Genomic DNA, 21,780 nt, shown 5'->3' on the forward strand with positions numbered 1-21,780 from the left:
CTTGTTTGGTTCTGTAGACAATTATTATTCACTTTTATATCTACAGTATTCTCTAAACTCTTGTTACTTAACATGTAGTCTGGTAGACCAATAGTATCACATTACCTGTAAGCTTGTTAGAAATACAGCATCTCTGCATCCACCCTAAACCTACAGAATCACAATCTGCACTTTGATACAGAGGTAATTTGAAAGCTTGTTAAAGTTCCCAAAACATTACTATAGACAATAAAACATATTCATGATAAATATTATAAATCTATTCAAATCGCAAGCATCAAAGTTGGCTAAAAAAATAGAAAACACACGGTTGCAAAGTTTTCAGCAGGTTTTTGTTTGTTTTTCAAGTATCAGTCTATCTGATTGATCATATCAGAGGCACTGGGGTCTCTTGTAGGATTTAGTACTACATAAAATCTAATCAAGATTTTTGAAATTTGAAATCAGCTGTTAAATAAAACTCTAACAAGTCTGATTTAAATACAAATATCACTTAGCACATGCAAGACCACATCATAAAAGATGAAATAAATGCTGGAACACTAACCACTAACTAATATAAATTGTTAATAAACACAATATGTTAAAAGAAAGTAAACTATCTTCTAGAAACTTAAAAAGGGGGGGAAAAAAGCATTGATTTCCTACCTCCAAATTAATCCTTTAAATTTCATTATAATCAGCTAAAAGTGCCAGGATAGTACAAAGTAGGAGGCCTATAAAATTAGTACAAGATATTGATTAAATACCTGTAGACAATCTTTGGGGTAAGCTAGATCATAATATAATGCATAAAGGAACTCAGTACACAGTATTTAAGTGGGGTGGGAATTGGGGCAATAATTTTCCTCCAACACTGACTAGGATCAGAAAGACTCAAGTAGCTGAAAGAAAGGCTCAAGTAGCTGAAAGCTGTGGTGTCAGCAAACTTAAACCATCCTATGTAATTTTCTTAGTAGTTTAAAGAGTCTCCAATTTGATTTCTCTAATAAACCTTCCTATTTGGAAGAAAACTGGCAAAAGAGAGCTTGTTTTTAATGAAGATTACATTATTATCATATTTACATGATTCTAGAGATATTTAAAAATATTAACTCATTTAAAATAACCAAAATTAATCCATCATGTTAGTGAAAAAAATATTATCTTCATTAAAAATAACTGTTTTCCAGAATGAAAAAACAAAACAAACAAAAAACTGGGGAGATGAGTGGTATTATTGTGCATTTTTTACAAATATCTTTAATTTCTTAATAGAAGACAGATGAACTATCTCATTGGCTTCTATATTCAATATTTTGCAATATGTCACTTTGTTGAAATTTATAAAGAAAATCCAGGCTCATAAAGACATATAATTGGTAAAAATTATATTTTGGTATCCTTTTCAAATCTGTGAGTATTCTTCAATACTATACCTAATTCCAAAAGTGCAGTTGATTATAATACTGATGTGTAATCTAAAACCATACCAGTGACCATTTATACATTAAAATTCTTTATTCTAACCTTGCAGTTTGAATGGGTCATTTTACACAAGGTATAATTTTGTAACATTATATATTGCTCATCTAGAAAATGTTTATTCACTGAGTTATGTAGATCTCCAAATGTTGACACATTTCACTCCATGAATTTTTTTTCTTTTTTTTTTTTTTTTTTTTACAAACTGTATGTTAAAACTACCATCAGTCTCATTAGAAAATTCTAACAGAAAGGGGCTGTCACACTCATAGTGGCAGATTCGTGTTTTCTAAAATTGTAGTTTTCACTTTGAAGTTTTTTTAATCACTGGCACCCAAAGTGTGTCAGATATCCTAAGAAAAATATGGCTAGTTCAGCTGGAAACCAAATCATGTAGGGGACACATGCTTTTCTCTAAGACAACCATATTTGTCTTCCCAGAAAAGTGCTTTATGTGTACTACCCATTTCATCACACAAGGTATTAAAAACACATGTACTTAAGAATTAAGATTAATAATAAGTAATAATTTTGAATTGCACCTAATAGCTCAATGGTAGAATATCTGTCTAGGATGTGCAACACCCTGGATTCAATTCCCAGGACCACTCCCCCTCCCCCCCGGAAAAAACAAAAACAAAAAACACTTTATCCAGAACAGTGTTAGGTGAACAAGTATTCTTTTTACTGTTAGTGGATAGTCCTGAAGAACAGAATGACCACTAGTAACTTGGTATACTGCTTTGCTTTATGCTTAGGTCCCCAGCAGTTTTAACCACCACTGTTTTTGCAGATCAGTGCAAATGTTAACACGGTAGAAAGGGCAAATAATATTCAATATTATCATGGGAATAGATTTTTACCTAATAGATCTCCTGAAAGGATTTCAGGGAACATGCCCCCAACCCCAGGGGTTCTCACATTGCTTCTAGACTCACTGCACTATACCAATGCAAACACGCCTTAATCTTTCTTTTCCTATCATTATAATCCACTGACTCCTTCAACCAATAACTTATGTAGTACCACTAAGTACCCTAAAATGCTTGAGTTTTTGAATGTCACTCCATCATTCTATGTATCCCAAGCTCCTAGAACCGAGACTGGCTGGCTCAGAGAAGAATCTCAATATTTACCAAAAGAATTAATTAACAGATAGCTACAACACATTTTAACTTACATTTCAAAGTCTTTTAGGGTACACCTTTCTCTCTCTCATACCCAAACATATACTCACACAAAAGTAAACAATATAAATACTGTACTCTTATTTTCCAGCATTAACAGGAAAGACTTGTTAATACATAACCTCTAGCCTTAATATATTTGAAGAAGTTTTATTTTCACACTACTTTAAATGTAAATTGCTGTATGTACATGCAGTTCTTGCTCTCAATATATCATGGGAACTAAAATTCACACATATTAGAATCACATGCTCCAACTGTAGGGTTTTATGGCAACCATGAGCTATAACAACATAGTACTGTGCAATGCATATTAGTGTACATACACAGAGAAATAAGAAGCTCTAGTGACCCACACTCATTACAATAAAACGGGAAGGAAAAGCATCACAGGAAGAATGGATGGGCATTGACTTTGAATTGGTACCCCTTCAAGAAAGCAAATCAGACACCTAAGTGACTTTCTCAAACTCTATGCCTCCCCTCTGTTACCCACTGCATTTGAGAATTACTGTCCATGAGCAATTAAAAGTATTTTCAATTCTTCAACAGTGTTTGCAAATGAACTGGAGGGTAGAGCAGAAGAATGGTGGAATATGTCTGTAATACAGTGACACTAAAGCATATCATACTAAATTTATCCTGGTCTTAAACACTACAGGAATGAACATTTCTCAAAAGAGAGATACATCAAATCTTTGGACTTTCATCTAACTCTTCTACTCATTCAATCACATTAGTCTTAGAACTACTAAAAAGCATTAGGCTGTCCTCCTTCCTAGCCTTGTGCACATCTATGCTCAGGAATTTTATTCTATTTGATTTTTAAAATAAAACATAAATTTTCAAAAACTATTATAAATTCTCAAAATAGCAGATTTAGCTCTAATTTAAAAAGGGGGGGCTACTTATCATTAAAACTTTAAGTGGATCAGCCAAAAGTTAGGAAGAAATTGAAAAATATTTTACAGCAAACACTAATGGAAGCTTAGCAACTAAGGGTGTCATAAGGAAAACAATAAATAACTTCACTTAAAAAAAAAACTACTCTATTTATTAAGTATTGCAAGTGGGACAAATGGGAAATGCTATTTAAACTATACCTTAAAATGTACTGTGATGTTCCAAGGAAGAGCTGAACTTGATGCAAGAAGATCAAATAGCAAACCAATTGGATAATGCCTAAAAATGAAAGAGTATATTTTAAGAGAGAATAAATATGTAAAGTGGTTAACTACAACTCCAAAATAAATTTACAGAACTTGTTTTTACCACCAAATATCATGGGCTTTTGACCAACCACAAGAAGGTAACATTTATAGTTACAGCCACAGGCCAATATACTTTCCAGGCATCAAGTAATTTTCCCCATAAAACTCAATATTCATGATAGGATTACAGGAAGGTATTCTTTACCAACTGTGTGCACTGTGTGTTACTGTAGGGTAATAACAAATTGTTATTCCAGTGTACATAATGGGCAAGTTGAATTATTTTTTAAAGTTTTACAACTTAAAATTTTAGAAAACTCTAAGAACCCATACAAGTACCCAAGAAGCATGCAAACCACCTATTCAATGGTTATCCCAATTAACGGTATAGCACACAAAATTTCCAGTCTTTTACCTAAGCATTTGTATCTAAATATAGATTCAGAATTTTTTACAAAATACACTATACCCTGTTTTTCTCACATGATAATGTCAACATTTTCCCAAAGCATGGAATATTCTTCTTAAGCTTAATTTTAACATTTTCTTAAAACTAAAGTTTTGACTTCCTAAATAAGAGAATGTTTCCTAACATATAAACCTCATTCAGTGAAACAAATTACTTTGCAATAGACAAATGTGAATACTACAAACCTGGCAGATTTCAGAGGACAAAAATTTTTTAAGTCATCAGCATAAACTGAGGTAACTTAATTAGTAAATCAGAATTAAATTATACTCCAACAAAGGCAAAAAGATAACTATATACCTTCCTGGTTTTATTTCTATAAAGTACTGATATGTTACTTCTAGATTTATGAGCTAAGAATCTGAAAATATATGTAATCTCCCCCTAAATGAGTAAATGATCAACATTCAAATATTATGGGCATCTCAGTGGTATAGTGCTAAGACAAGGACCTAGGATCTATCCCCAGCACTGCCCCACAACTCTCCCAAAAAAGCTAGAGTCATTTATGTTTGCTTACTTCTATATAATTATGAAACAATCATCAGTTACTAGAGATCATATATTTACATAGAATAAATTTAGAATGAATTATTTATTAGGAAAAAATGTGGTAGTTTTAGACTTCTGTTATTCCTTTAAACCTTACAACCGCTCTTTATCCAAAAGTTAGCATCTAACACTAATCCTTGACAATCAGAAAATACTAAAGAAAACTGAAACCAGCAAAAATGTTGTATCTGCCAAAAAATAAAATCAAAACACCCAAAATACTGCACAACAGACAAGTTATAGAGTCTATCAAATTCTGATTATTCCCTTTGAACTATTAAAATTGTACAAAGGTTGGGGAAGTAGCTCAGTGGTAAAGCAACTAGCCAGCATACATCAAGCCCTGGGTTTCATCCCTAATAGTACCAAAAACTTAAAAATTGGAAGAAAAAAAAAACAAGCTTTAAATAATGGACTGCATGTTTACAAAATAGACCCTTTGTAAGTAAGTATTCAATCTATTTTTTTTTTTTAAGCATGTCTCAGGTAGCTGCAAAGAGTTAAGAATGAATGTGGGGCTGGAGTTGTAGCTCAGTGGTAGAGCGCTTGCCTAGCATGTGAGGCACTGGGTTCTATTCTCAGTACTCAGCACCATAAATAAATAAATAAATAGATAGATAAATGTCCATCAACAACAAATAAATAAATAAGTAGATAGATGGATGGAAAAAATCTGTTTAAAAAAGAAAAAAAATATGAATATGGGCACTTAATAAAATTTATTTGACATTCATAATAAAGACTTAAAATTTCAAAAGTGACGTATTCTTCTTACCCAATTTTCAATAGCGCTACAAATAGAATTAATACAGAAATACCTGTAAGTAAATTACATAGGTGGTCTATAAGATAAAGTACACCTGAGATGTCATAAACTGAGTAGAAATCCAATGTTGTTTCACCTGTTCCCTGCCATTTCCAAAAGTAATTGTAAGCAAATTCTAAAATTAAACATGACTTAAAAGCAAGCTATGTCATAAAAATCAAATCTTTTTAAAATAAATATTTGGGAGAAAATATAAGTTAAACTTATGATTTGTAATTATATTTTTTATTCTTGATATTTTGAAAGAACACTGTAAGTTCACAGAATATCAAACAGTGGACAATATGAGGCTGATAAATATATAAATCAATAAAGATCCACAGAATCCTTAACTCAGTTAAGATCCAATGGACCCAGTTTTAAGTTATGAGTTTCCTTTTCATGTAGTTCTAAAAATTTTAATGATTGATATTTTATCCCTTCTTACTGCTATTCTATTCCTCTTAATGGACTTCAAAAGACGAGGAAAAACTCACTTAAAGATGGAGATGTAGCTGCCAGGCGTAGTGGCACACACCTGTAATCCCAGTGGCTAGGGAGGCCTAGACAGGAGGATCATGAGTTCAAAGCCAGCCTCAGCAAAAAGCAAGGCACAACGCAACTCAGTGAGACCCTGTCTCTAAATAAAATACAAAATAGGATTGGGGATGTGACTCAGTGGTCAAATGCCCCTAAATTCATTCCTCAGTAACCCCCCCCCCCACCAAAAAAAAGATAGGGATGTAGCAAGAGCTTGTCTAACATGTGCTGAAGCACTGACTTCAATCCCCAGTACCGCAAAAACACCTTGTTTAAAAAAAATAACAACTCATTCCATCTAGTAAACACTATATCTATTCACTGGGTGCTTTTATAAATCCAAGATATATTATAGAATTTAGTGATCTCTTGTAACATTTTGCTATTTCACATCCTAGAAATTATTTTATTATCATTCAACAATTATATCCAACTATATTTAAAAAGACTAAAATAATAAGAATTTGAAAGAATGGGATGCTTGGGAGAAAAATATAATAATGAACCCTTCCTCCATTTTCTAACTCTATTGCCTAAAATATTGCATCATCTTTCAAGAAAGCATAAAATAAGAATGCAGACTCCATCTTTGGAGTCTGCTTTTAGCTATCATTGACAAAAAAAAAAAAAAAATGAATATTTAAGCTTTCTCGTTTTCCACTTACAATAGTAAAGCAAAGAAACTTGTCAAGGAAAGATATTTCACAATTAATGCACAAATCAGAAGATGAAAGCGAAGAAATAGCAGTACTCTGGACTTTAATGATATAGGAAAATAGGTCATCTAAGAGACATTTCATATGAATTGTTAGATGATGATATCCTAGGATAAATTCTGCAGAACTCAAGAACTACTAGATGAATAACACATTTCTAAATCAGAAGGAACATATGGTATTCTTATCAACTTAGTAATTCATCACAAAAATATTTTAGACAAGAACCTAACAACTCCATTTAACTAAAAGGATGTGTAATAATAAATTCTTTCATCTTTTATGCCATTTGCACAATCTGTTTGACTTGATAGGGGTAAGTGCTAACAGTAGATTTGTATTCAAAGATAACTGATGGAATATGCTAATGTAGATACGAAAAAAATAAAGGACTGATTATCCTAACTGGCATTAACAATAAGAAAAAGAAAATATCCTAAAACAAAATTATGAGCTGCCAAAGATTTTTAAAATGTCTAGGGCTGAGGATGTACAGAACGTTTGCCTAACATGCACAAAGTCCTTAGTTCCACCCCCCCAGCACAGCAACAAAACAAATGTCTTCAAGTATTGCTGTTAAGTATAAGAATAGGAAATAATGATAAGCTAGAACTTTTTAGGATCTTATTTGAATGTCTGACAACTAATGAGCAAACTTGTTGCACTGAGTTCCATTCAGAAGACACTGCCATTTCAGTTACTTTCAAAACCAGGAAAAATATTAAAAAATCCAAAGTTGCTGAATATAAATGCACGGCAAAATTGCTAACACTTGTTATATACTATTCTTTTATTCTAACTCCTCTAAATTATTTTTTAATATTTTTAGTTATAGATGGACACAATACCTTTATTTTAATTATTTATTTTTATGTGGTACTAAGGATTGAACCCAGTGCCTCACGTATGCTAGTAAGTGCTCTACCACTGAGCCATAATCCCAGTTCCTCTAAATTATATTTTAAAATGACTTAGGTAAATGTTTCTTTAAACGATCACTGGTCCCAGGAGGTAATGATGATTTTCCTATTACGCTTAGGATTATGATAGAAATGTTAAGTATTATGGTGAAATACATATAAATTAACTTAAAAACATTCTAAATAATAAGTAAGTTATCCTGTAGTAATTCTTAAAATAAAATTGAACCAGAAAAACTTAAGAATAAAAGAACCATCTACTTATGTATCATCAAATTATTATTCACATGTGGTTCAATGCAAAATTTATGTAAGAATGGTTTTGATGGAAGGACATTATCTCTAAAAATACTATCTGAATTAACTGATTTCCAGATTCTTTGTTTCTGATGGATCTATTAATATTCAGGAAAAAATCATAAAAGAAAAAATCTGGCAAAAAAATCAAAATTACTGAATTTCTCCAATACTATAATCTGATTTGCATCAAGGATTTCAAAAATTCTAATTTGCACAACTCCTTTAATCAGATATTCTATAGAATTCGTCTAAAGGCTCCTAATCCACAACACAGAAACCACATAAGCCATAACTGTAAGTAAATCATAATATAGCCATTTGGCTGTTATGTTGTTGCTCTTGACATCTAACCTAAATTTAACAGAAAAAGAAATGGAAAAATTTGAACGTGTATTACATCCCAAAAGAAAACATACTACCTAACAGCTCAAACTACTGCCCTATAGAAAATGACTGCATTGAATATATAGTGTTAACTATTTTCGCACTGCCTCTTCCCCCTCTCTCCTGGACTGAATTCAGAGGTTTACCCATGATAGACAATGCTCTACCACTGAGCCACATCCCAAGCCCTTTTTACTTTGAGACAGAGGCTAAGTTGCCCAAGCTGTCCTCAACTTGGATACTCCTGTAACAGCATTCCAAGTAGCTGGAGGCATACACCACCACATCTGGCCTCTTTCTCTTTATACTTCTCTCTTTTTTTTTAAGGGGGGGGGGAGAGAATTTTTTAATATTTATTTTTCAGTTTTCAGTGGACTAAACATCTTTATTTTACGTGGTGCTGAAGATCGAACCCAGCGCCCTGCACATGCCAGGTGAGCGCTATCACATCCCCAGCCCTCTTTATACTTCTCTGGTCTTTCCCAAACTTAATTCTCAAAATAAATATATGTTGATGTTTCTTTGCTTCACAATTGACACATATATACATACACACATACAGATTAGCACACAACATAGTAATAACAAATATGCTCATTATATATAATGGACAGGAGTTCATTCAGATAGCAAGGCAGAAAAAGGACTCCTCTCACAAGTGGCTCACTTCGGACAACTCAATTGCTTTTCCTGATGGAAAACCAGTCTTCAGTACTGAATGGATCATCCCTATAATAGAGAAACACCACCTGGGTCTATTTCACTGAAATGAATGTATTCTTTGAAAAATTGCTACATGTGAATCACTGGAAACATAATTACTTTTCATTGAATAAAAAGGGGTATAACTACAATTGCAAACTTCAAAAATTTAATGATTACAAGCAAATTGTCTTACTCTATAAGTGTCAATGAATACAATCAGATTTAGAATAGCACTAAATTTCAATAGTTCATGTATTAAGAAGTATAAAAATAACCAAGAGCATACCAAAAGGCCACGGAAGCCACACTTCAAAGATCTTGTTAATGCAATAATTTATAAATTTCCAGAAATTCACAATCTTACAAAATTGACTGGAAAAGATAAAGACAAAATGCAAAACAAAAAATAAATAACTGAAAAGATTGGAAATAACAGAAAAGTCTAGAGTATTTGTGATCAAAATCCTGAAGTTACTATACTTTCCAGAGAAAAATTGTTTTCACTAGAGCATTTTGTTAAAATTTATTCTTGAAACCACCGTTCTAATATTAAATGCTCACTCTATGTATATGTTTAAAATCAACATCAACTATTTCCTTTATTTTGAAATTCAAAAAATAGTTTCAACTTCTCACTTTTACAACCCATACTAAAAATAAGTTAGTTTACACAAAATAAAATTTCCCATTTAAAGATATTTTTTATAGCTAAAAGAGAAACTGTTTCCTAAATTTTGTACTTGAAGGTGTAAGCCCTAAACCATCAAGGTTTACTAACAAATTTTTCTTTCAAAAAATCCAATAATTGTTCTCTTAAAATAATTGCTATATGAAACGAACAAATACGAATTATAAATTGTGGCAACAAGAAACTTCACCCCTTAAAAATATAATGTTACAGCACCCTCTGCTGACTTACCAACTCAGTCTTCAAGAAGAGATTTTTATATCTTGAGTTACATCAACACTTTCTAGCCCCCATGTAATTGTTTTAAAGTGAAAGGACTGGGGGGCTACGGATGTTACCCAGTAATAGAGTGCTTGCCTAGCATGCATGAGATCCTGGATTCTATACCCAACACTAGAAGGAAAAACAAAACAAAACAACCCCTAAAGAAGATAAAGCTCTAATCAGATAAAGTCTCCTTAGAAGAACTCTACAAATCAACAACATATTTCCTAAGTATTCATGAGTATAACACTTTTTAAGCATTTTCTATTATAATTAGAAGAAATTAACACAATCAATTAGAGAGAACAGATAGAATGGGGATTTTTTTTTTTTTTTAAATAAGAGCAACAGCAGGTGAAAAGAAGCCTGAACTGAGATTCTTGAAAAATGGGTTAAATTTGCTTATTTGAGAAAGTAATTTTACTTACGGGAGCCCCAGTTTTACATATATATATATATATATATATATATAAACCAAGCCAGGTACAGTGGCACACACTGTAATCCTGGTGGCTCAGGAAGTTGAGACAGAAAGATTGTGAGTTCAAAGCCAGCCTCAGCAAAAGCAAGGTACTAGGCAACTCATATACAAGAAAGGACTGGGGATATGGCTCAGTTGTTGAGTGTCTCAGAGTTCAATCCCTGGTACGCCGCCCCCCCCCTCCAAATTAATTACCTAAGTTCCTGCATCCATGAAGCTCTAGGTTCCTATCCAGCAATGCAAAAACAAGTCAAAGAAACTACAGAATAAGGGAAATAAGCACAAATAAGCCCACAGAAAGCAAAAGGAAGAAAATTACAAATAACAGAAATCAATGAAATTAAAAATAAAAAAAAAAATCAACAAAATAAAAAGTTGGTTCTCAAAGTAAATAAACAAAATTAATAAGCCATGAGTAAAGCTGATAAAAAAGAAAGGCAGAAGGCACAAATTACCAATATCAAGAATGAAAAAAGTGGAAGTCTGCACAATGACTCATGTGTGTAATCCCAGCTACTTAGGAGGCTGAGGCAGGAAGATCACAAGTTCAAGGCCAGCAGAGGCAACTCAATGAGGCCTTATTTCAAAATGAAATAAAAATAGCAGCAGCAACAAAACAAAAAAGTACTGGGGATGTCACTCATTGGTAGAGTACCTAGCATTGTGTTCAGGCCCTGAGTTCAATCCTCATTGGTACAAAGAAAAGGAAGGAAGGAAGGAAGGAAGGAAGGAAGGAAGGAAGGAAGGAAGGAAGGAGAGAGAAAAGATGAACTGCCACTACAGATCTTACATTCATTAAAATAAAGAAATATTTTACAGTAAGTTTATATTCGTAAAATTCAATTTAGAACAAACCAATCTTAAAAAAAAACATGAAACAGACAAGCTCAATAGAACTATACATGTCAAGAAAATTGAATCTGTTATTAAAGCTGGGGGTGAGGGGCACAGTCCTGGACTCCTAGCCCAGATGATTTCACTAGAGATTTCTATGAAACACTTAAAAAGGAGTAACGCCGTTTTACAGCCTTTTCCAAAATTTGCAGGACAGAACACATCTCAAATCATTTAAGTCCAGTATTATCTTAATACAAAATAAGAACACAACAGTAAGCGTTGGCGAGAAAAGGGTACACTCATACACTGCTGGTGGGACTTCAAATTGGTGCAGCCAATATGGAAAGCAGTATGCAGATTTCTGGGAAAACTGGGAACAGACCCACCATTTGACCCAGCTATCCCTCTCCTCTGTCTATACTCTAAGGATTTAAAAACAGCATACTAAAGGGAGAAGTGAAGTTAGCCAATCCCAAAAAACCAAATGCCAAATGTTTTCTTTGATATAAGGAGGCTGATTCATAATGGGATAGGGAGAGGGAGCATGGGAGGAATAGACGAACTCTAGATAGAACAGAGGGGTTGGAGGGGAAGGGAGGGGGCATGGGGTTATTAATTTGGTGGAATGTGATGATCATTATTATCCAACGTACAGGTATGAAGACACAAATTGGTGTGAATATACTATGTATACAACCAGAGATATGAAAATTTGTGGTCTATATGTGTAATAAGAATTGTAATGCAATCCACTGTCATATATAAATAATAAAAGACAGGCAGTACAAAATTAGAAAACCATAATCTCTCCTACAAATTTAAAGTACAAAAATCTTCAATAAAATATTAACAAAAATCCAATGATGAATAAAATTAGTTACATAACACAATCAATTGGGACTTATTAAAGATATGCAGTACTGGTCCAGCATCAAAAACCATGAATATAATCTATAAATAGACACAAGCTAAAGAAATTCAGGCTGAGCATTCCTAATCTGAAAATTATAAATGCTCTAATCTGCTACTTTTGAGCATCAACACGACACCCTTAAGGGAAAATACCACACCTGACCTGGAGTGATGGATCACAATAAAATGCAGGTGCACTGAGGCTGGAGATGTAGTACAGTGGTAGAACACAGGCTTAACATGCGTGATACCCTGGGTTTGAACACCCAGAACTACACACACACACACACACACACACACAATGCAGGTGCACTAAAAACAAGTGCATAAAATCACCCTCGGGCCATGTGTGGTGTACTTCAAAAAGAAATGTTGTGTTTAGACTTGGATCTCATCCCCAATATCCAGAATTTTCCAAAATCCAAAATCCAAAAAATTTCATCATCTGAAACACTTCTGATCTCAAGCATTTCTGATAAAGGATACTCAACTTGCATCTGGCTCAGAAAGTTTAACAAAAATCCAACATATATCCATAACAAAAATTCTCAGCAAGTTAGAAAGAAAGTGAGGCAAGGACACAAAACAATGCATGAAGACAAAACCTACTTTAAGAATACTTTGTTCCACTATTATCGATTAATGCTAATTCAACTTTACACAGTATTTCCAAAATAATCTTTAAAACCAAGTATTTCAAAATCATATTGCTAACACTCTTGACTTTGGCCCACCTATAGGAAGAGAAAGTGTAATCTTACCATCTGAGTACAATAAAAATCATTATTTTTCTAGAACTTTAGTTTTTTGTTTGGAGGATTTATTTTCCCCCTTATAATTGAGAACTGCCACTTTACATGAAAGGACAGGATTAAGTAATTAAATTAGGGGACGCTTTCAGGGATAAAGTCATAAAGAAAGAACAATTATCAGTTTATGCACTTTCTCCCTTTTATGAATTATCTAAACTGATGGTTGATTTCCACTCGTACTTTTCCTACTTGAGTCAATTTAAAACTCCAAACAATAGGGTATAAGGAAAACATTATCACCCTACTCAAATAAATTCTGTTCTACTCTTAAGATACACGTGGTCTCAAAAGTCCATGTTTCACAAAGCTTCAGTGTAAAACAATGAATGTAATTCTCAGTATCATTCTGTTCTAAGAAACCTACTACTTTAATACCACACAGATTCTTACATTGATAAATCATTTTCAGGAAGATTTAACACAGGAGGAAATTGCCACTGTTGGAAGCAAAAACAGAAAAGATCAAGACTTGGCTCAGAAAAGTCATTCACTTCTCATATATATGGAATACTTAAAAATACCAAAAGAAAAGACCCATAAAATATTTAAATAATGAATTTATAGCATGACATAATTATTTTTAATCAAAAATAAAAAGTTAACACCCCAAAAAACTAAAATGAAAATACTTAAATACAATTACTCTCACACAAGCTCTTTAAAAGGGAACAATTTCAATCTTTAATAAAAGATTTTCAGAAGGCAAAAAGAACATGGTATATTTAAACCAAAATCATTGTTCTGCAGTAAAAGGGAAAAATGGATCCAAACATTATTTATTGATATCTTATCTAGAATACAAGTCTATAAGAAATAAACAATATTGAATATAAAATAACCACACAAGATAGAATAAAACACCAGCTGAAAGATGATGACTTAGGAAAACCTGATTAATTTACTTTAGATAAACTGAGGTTTCCCAAATTTTCCAGAGTTTCTCAATCAGGGGCAGTTTTGTCCCTGCCCTAGGACATCTGGCAACATTTTTTATCATGACTGGGAAGTGTACAGGCTACACTTTCTGGGTACCAGGGATTGAACTCAGGGGCACTCAACCTCTTGTGGGAAGAGGCCAGAGCTGTGGCTAAACATCTTATAATGTATAAGGTAGCACCACAACAAAGACTTATCCATTTCAGAGTGGATGCAATGGCACATACCTGTAATCTCAGAGACTTGGGAGGCAGAGGTAAAAGGATTGGAAGTTCAAAGCCAGCCTCAGCAACTTAGCAACACCCTAAGCAACTTAGTAAGACTCTGCATGGAATTTTTTTTTAAAGTGGGGAGAGGTGCTGGGGATGTGGCTTAGGTTAAACACTTTTTTTTTTTTTCTGGGTACTAGGGATTGAACTCAGGGGCACTCGACCACTGAGCCACATCCTGGCCCTATTTTGTATTTTATTTAGAGACTGGGTCTGAGTTGCTTAGTGCCTTGCTTTTGCTGAGGCCATCTCTGAATTCACAACCCTCCTGCCTCAACCTCCTGAGCTGCTGGGATTACAAACATGCACTACCGCCCATGGTTTAAGCATATTTTTTTTTTAAAAACCTACCCATAATCAAATATATTAACATATAAAATATATTAAACTGTCAATCCCCCATACTGGAGGGGAAAAAAAAATAAAAAAAATATCTATTTCAAAGTGTAAAGAACAACCCTCTTGAGAAACTCTATCCTGATAAAATTTACTGAAAAGATGTTGGCTACACACATTCTTATAATCTTATAATACATATAAAGCAATACAATTTAATGTCTACTAAAACATAGTTAGAACTGTCAAGCACCTAGATGTATCCTATTTCCAGTTATACCAATCTTTCCTCCTCCTGCCTTTCCCTGTTACTCTCCTGACCATTGCTCCTATTACACTCCTTTCAATCTACCTTCCCATTCCAAAACCTCCAAATTCTTCTAAGAAACAAAACAGAAAACACTGCTTTATATATGCTACCAGAGTTAGCATGACTTCTCAGCAATCACAAGTTTTAAATTAATGTTTCCCAAGGTTTCAAGAAGTCATGAATCTAGTATATGATCATGAAAATCAGTGTTGTTTTACTTAAAAAAAAAAAAAAAAAGGATGCTGTAGGACTACTTTATCATTCTTTCTTATAACATCTAAAAAGGTGAGACTTGACCCACAACTCAAAACAAAATGCCACCTTGCATGTTTCTAAACCATTAATCAAAGATTTCAAATTCAGGATTTCATCAGTACAAGGTGAGTTCCAAAAGTTCACACCTTGCTAACAAGTGGTCCTTGGATTCACATTAGCTGCACTTAACAAAACTACTACCTAATTGCCTTCCTTTTATTTTTCTTAAGTCTCTGTCAAATACACATTTTAACATTCCCGACTGGGAGCCAACTCCATTTTTAACCTATTTGTATTTTTCAAATTCCACTTAAATCTTGTCTTAGTCTTAACTTTTTCATTCAACTGCATACAAATAGCATCATTTAAACAGCTATATCCCAGCATACCTTGAACTATTTTTTAATTTTTTTTCTGTAATTTCTCTAGGCATTTTTTTCTCTAGGCCTTTTTTTTTTTTTTTTGAGGGGGTACTGGGAATTGAACCCAGGGGTACTTTACCACTGAGCTACATCTCCCGTTTTTTTAATTTTTTATTTTGAAACAAGATCTCACTAAGTTGCAGAGGCTGGTCTTGAACTTGCAATTCTCCTGCCTCACCTTCCCCACTCACTGGGATAACAGCAATTTATCACCCCATCCAGCTCATTAATAGTTTTGAAAGTAACATGAAGAAAACTCCTGATAAAAGTACAAAAAAATTAGGAGCACACAGATAAGCCCGGTTTTAAAATTTATTTTCAATACCTTTCATGAAAATGACATAATATCAAAATTATTTTTACATTAGAAGGAACTAAATACATTTTAAATACTCTAAGCCTCACAAAGATGTGCTTATGGTACAATGTCACCTAAATTTGGCAGTCAGTTTGAAAAATGTCACTTAACTAATCATATGTATATAAAAACTGTTATAAAGACTTTGGAGACAGAAACAAAATTGAATTATTTCAGAGAGATAATTTGTTTATAGGGAAATTTTATGTCTGTAAAACAACCCCAAACAACAACAACAACAACAAAAAAAAAACTCTACCCGGGTTGGGGTTGTAGCTCAGTGGTTGAACGCTTGCCTTGCATGTGGGAGGCACTGGGTTCCATCCTCAGCACCACATAAAAAATAAATAAATAAAACAAAGATATTGTGTCCATCTACAATTTAAAAAATATTTTTTAAAAAAACCTACCCATAATCAAATATATTAACATATAAAAATATATTAAACATAGATGAAACTGTCCAGTCATCCATGCATCCAAACAAAAGGCAGAAATATTTAACACAAAGTTAAACAATGGTTTAAACTTCACTTATGATCACTTATGATCTAGGATAGTACTTCTTTCTTTAGAGAACTATTTTTTACAACCATTTCAGGGCACTATACCTTCTTAAAGTTACCATATATTTAATGCTTAATAATGCAGAAAAATTCACTCACCATTTCAGGGGTGTGCCTTCATATTCAAACCATATCTCACTAATGTCTTCTTGTCTCATAACCTTCTGAAAGTGCTTTTTCACCTTGTCAGTTACCAACGTCAAATAACTTACTCTTGGCAAAAGCAACTGAAATGAAAATTTGTAAAACCATATTTACTTAATGCGTATTTAAAAACAACAGTTTTTTAATATTAAGGAAAAACAGCTAGATTCTATGCTTTCCATTATTTTGAATATCCCACATAAAACCTACTGGTTTTTATGGAAAATTAAAGGCTAGGTTAAGATGTTTGATTATTTTTTATGGCATCATTACTTTTAAGTATAGCTTATCACATATATTCCTATAATTATGAATGCAAATCTATCTACAATCTTTCTGTAACACATAAAAATATAATGCAATTAGATATACTATTTAGGATATTTAATAGTTCTGTCAAATTTGACTTAAAAGTTAAAATGATTCCCCTTAGTTAATTAAACAATTCTGAAAAGATAATCAACTCAGTCCTAAAGTATGCTTTGACTTATCAACCAGGACTTCACAATAGCCTGTCATCCCAGCTATTCAGGAAGCTGAAGCAGGAGGATTGAAAGTTGAAGGCAAATCTGAGCAACTTAGCAAGACTCTGTCTCAAAAAATAAAATGGGCTGAGGGTGTAGGACAGTGATAGATTACCCCTGGGTTTAATCCCCAGCACTGGAAAAAAATATTTCAGAAAGAATGTTGGATAAAGCCTTAAATAGAATAGCTTTAAGAAAATCTGTTTTCCACCAGGAACAGGATCCAGGAAGAAAACATGAAAACTGGTTATGATTTTTATAAAAAAAAAAAAAAAAAAAACACAAATAGATATAAAAAAAAAAGGGGGAGGATGGCAAAAAAAACCCATGCTTTTCCTCTTTTGCAATAGACACTCTTCACTATTTCATGCTTTACTAATCTGCCTTCTTTTGCTGCTAAAATTGTGTTGTTACTCAGATGCTTTTAGGAGTCTGTGTCCCATCTTTCATAATGGCTACCAAGGTGATATCTTTTGATCAATACAAAAGGTAGAACTAATGGGTCGGCAAGTATATACAAAGAAATATTCCTATTGAAACAATTGACATTTAATCCTTGAAACTCAAGATAACAGCCTTTAATTGGGTAGGAGACCACGACAGTGGTCCTAGGAGGTACAGTGTGCAGTAATGTAGGAAGGAGATAGTTGGTATGCTCTAGTACAGAATGGAAGGCATTGAATACTACAAACGTGCTGTTGGATAGTATTACAGATTCAACAAAATGCATCCTTTATAAAGAAATAACCAATGGTCTGGGAATGTAGCTCGGTGGTACAGCACTTGTCTAGCATGCATGAGGCCCAGAGTTCAATCACCAGCATGAGGGTTGGAATGATGGATCAGTGAAGAAAAAAATAGAAACGAATAGTATATATAAGGAAAAACACTAGATATTTTTTAAAAGGAGTATTATCACTTCTGTTTTACATAAATAACTTGCCAAAAGAATATGCTATTAAATAAATAGCAGACAAGATTCATTGGAGTCTTTGGAAATGACAGAATTAATACAGATGTGTTGTGGCAATCTCTCAAAAAAAAAAATCAAAACAGCACAGTAAATTAGATTTATTTTAAAATAAGGAGTATATTCAATTAGTCTAATAAGATTCCAGAACTATAGTAATAATGTATTCCACAGAAAATAATATTAACCCATTGAAAATGATAAGATGGAAGACACATTATGACTAAAGAGACTTTGCTGAGTGTTATATTATATTCCTAAGGTTCAAGGTTGCTCAAGAATTCACAAAGGATTCCAATAAGGAAAAAAGAGTAAGAAAGGGATTTTTGTTTGTTTTATTCAATGTTGCATTTCCACTGCACTAACTAGTACCTACAATAAGCATTTTCTAAAGGAATCAGAGTTACCAAAGGGCAAGTGGAACAAAGAACCAAAACTAATAATTAAAAACAATACCCATTTTTAGGGGAAAACTCATAGTAAAATAAAGTTGCAATCTTCTGATCCACATTGACCTGTGGGGATAATCTATAACTAACATAAATATCCACAGCAACACTAAGAAAGAACTCTTAAGAATGACTACCTATTATACACACAGATACAATTTATCTAAAAAATATTTACATACAAAAAAAGCAAAGAAAAAGAAAAGGAATTACATCATCCTGCCTTGGATCTCCAGACTCATAGTTGGGCTAGGAGTGTAGCTCAGTGGTAGAGATCTTGCCTGGCTTGCTCAAGGTCCTGGATTTGATCCCAAGCAACAATAACTTTAAAAAAAAAAAATCCTCTCTTGTTTTGCTTAGGTGATGTCTCATTTGCTTATTTCAAGTTCCTTAATGTGGTAAAATACATCTACCATAAAATTTTTAAGTGTATAATTCAGTAGCATAAAGTACATTGTGCAATCATCACATCCATCTCTAAAACTTTGCTTTTCATTATTCCAAAAGGAAGTTGAGCATTAAACAATAACTCCCCAATCCTCCTTCCCACAGTTCCTGGTGACTACTACCATTCTACTTTATTTCTCTTTGAATGTAACTACTCTAAGTATGTCATGAAAGTGGAATCATACAGTATTTCTCTTTTTTTTTTTTTTGGTGGTTTATTTCACTTAGCACATCTTCGATGGTTTTTTAGGTTCTTCTATTTGAAAAGGATTAATCACATCTGAGGAAATTATTAACTACCATGGAATGTACTGTGTCTTATTCCTCACTTAGCACTGGTATAAAATACTCAATGACTTTAACACTAATTCATTTTTGTCTATATAATTTAAAAGGAATAAATGCTTGTTTTATACAGTTGTATGGAATATTTATATATCTGGAAAGGGTAGCCAAGACTTTTTGGGGGTGGAGGAATCAAATCCAGGGGCACATTACCATTAAGCTACATCCCTAGCTTCTGCTGGTTTGTTGTTGTTTTTTAATTTTTTGAGACAGAGTCTCAAAAAAGGCTAACCTTGAACTGGTGATCATCCCGCCTCAGCCTCCAATACATTAAGTTCTATTCTATTTAAACAATTTTCAGTTACCAAACTTAAGACTTATCTATGATAATAACAGAAGTAAAATATACCAAAATTCTATTCTACTCCAACGTGTATAAATATCATACTAGGCAATACAGAAAAGGCACTAGTGAGACAGAAAGTCCTTCTGGAGTATACAGGCTAAAAAAGGAAAACATACTAAATATAAAATTACAAGAGACGAATGCAATTAAGAAATAAAGAATGTCACGACAGCAAATAGCAAAGGACTTTAACCCAACTTAGGGACTTAGGAAGCTTGACAAGGAGCATATTTTAAGGCAAGAATAAAAGACAAATAAGAATGAAACAAAGGTAGATATGGATGCATGAGTGTGTATATGGGTAGAAGATACTTCTGCTCTTTGCAGATAAAGGACACTGCAAGACAAAAGGCATGGAGTGAATGCAGAACAAGATGGGCACATTCGAGTGTTTAAGAAGTTGAATATGACAGAAATGTAGAGAGTTAGAACAGAATAGTATATTAGAAGAAAGAGGCCAGATTATGGAGAACCTTGTAAACTATACTAAGGATCTGAAAGATGATATAAAGCCTTTAAGAGCTTTCAATGAATAATTTATAAGACAAGATCCATGTTTTAAAAAGATCACTCCAACTGCAGCCTAGAAAATGAAGAAGGAAAGACTAAAGCAGGGAAACTGGTCACTGCTACACAATCCACCCATTTTAAGTGGTGCTTGAACTAAGCTATAGCTGTGAGGATGAAGAAAATCATATAAGTTTGGAAGATACTAAGTTACTCACCAAACATAAGGGATATCAGAAAAGAACCATGAAAGGATGAATCCTTTCATGAAATCTTACCAGGTTTCTGGTAAGAATAATTAGATGAATGATAAGACTACTTGCCAAAATATGAAGGGAATCATGGCAGATGACTGGGTGCTCCAGGGATAAAGATGATGAGTTCAGTTTCAAACACACTTTGGGTTCCTTAAACATATCTAAGTAAGGATCTCCCAACAGTTGTATACATAGGTCCAGAGGAGTTGTCCAGACATGGTAATGCATTTATAATCCTAGTAAGTCAGGAAACCAGCCTCAGCAATTTAGCAAGACCCTCAGCAACTCAGTGAGACCCTGTCTCAAAACAAAAAGGACTAGGGATGTAGCTCAGCAGGAAAGTTCCCCTGGGTTAAATCCCCAGTATCCCCCCCCACACACACAAAAAAAAAATAAAAATAAAAACAGGTGGGTTATAAAAAATACAAATGCTTGACAAAGACATAAAAATGAACAAGAGCTTTAAATGAGAAAAGTAGTGAAAAAAGAGAAGACAGAACCCTAATATGTATCAACATTAAGGAACAAGTGAAAAAACAAAGGCTAAAGAAAAACCAGAAACACTAAAGACCAAGAAAGACAGTTTCACAAGGTAGAGAAAATAGCTAACAACAATATCAAATACTACTCAAAGATAAACAAATGTAAATTCAAAAAAACTCCATGTTGGGTAGGAAAAAAAATCATTAGTGACTTTGGTAAAAACGTTTTTGTTGCGATAGTATCAAAATGTGATTACAGTGAACTAAGTGGTAGGAAGGAGACAATGAGTATAAATAATCTGTTCAAGAAGCCTACCTGTAAAGGGACAGCAAGAAGTTGAGAGGAAGAGAGGGTCACAGACATTGTTATTTTAGGACAGGAAGAATTTATGCCAATATGAATACTGTGATGAAACAAATGGATAAGAAGTTGGAAGTAAAGTAAAAAGCAAAGGTGAAGAATATGAGACACCTCAGTTTCCTGAGAAGGCAGGAGACAGCATCCTAGGAAAAAAGACCAGTGACGTGGCTCAGTAGTAAGCACTTATGTAGTAGCAAGCATGAGGTCCTGGGTTCAATATTCCCAGCAGAGGCCAGGGGGTAGGGGTTT

The 21,780-nt window shown here is 33.4% G+C and overlaps 1 protein-coding gene across 6 annotated transcripts in view; it reads right to left on the reverse strand.

Moving 5' to 3' along the window:
- Positions 1-21,780, reverse strand: part of Atg5 (autophagy related 5) — a 125,380-nt gene that overhangs the window by 89,247 nt on the left and 14,353 nt on the right. For 5 of the 6 annotated variants that reach the window (XM_048782918.1, XM_015499749.2, XM_048782812.1 and 2 more), the window contains 2 exons: positions 16,799-16,926; positions 3,755-3,833 (listed from right to left, as the gene is read on the reverse strand). In XM_048782918.1, coding sequence (XP_048638875.1) covers positions 3,755-3,833; positions 16,799-16,926 — 207 coding nt within the window. Of the gene's footprint in view, positions 1-3,754; positions 3,834-16,798; positions 16,927-21,780 lie in introns of those variants that run through there. The other variant, XM_048782982.1, reaches the window with a different exon arrangement.

Source organism: Marmota marmota, unplaced genomic scaffold (genome assembly GCF_001458135.2).
Source record: "Marmota marmota marmota unplaced genomic scaffold, marMar, whole genome shotgun sequence".
Classification (NCBI taxonomy): Eukaryota; Metazoa; Chordata; class Mammalia; order Rodentia; family Sciuridae; genus Marmota; species Marmota marmota.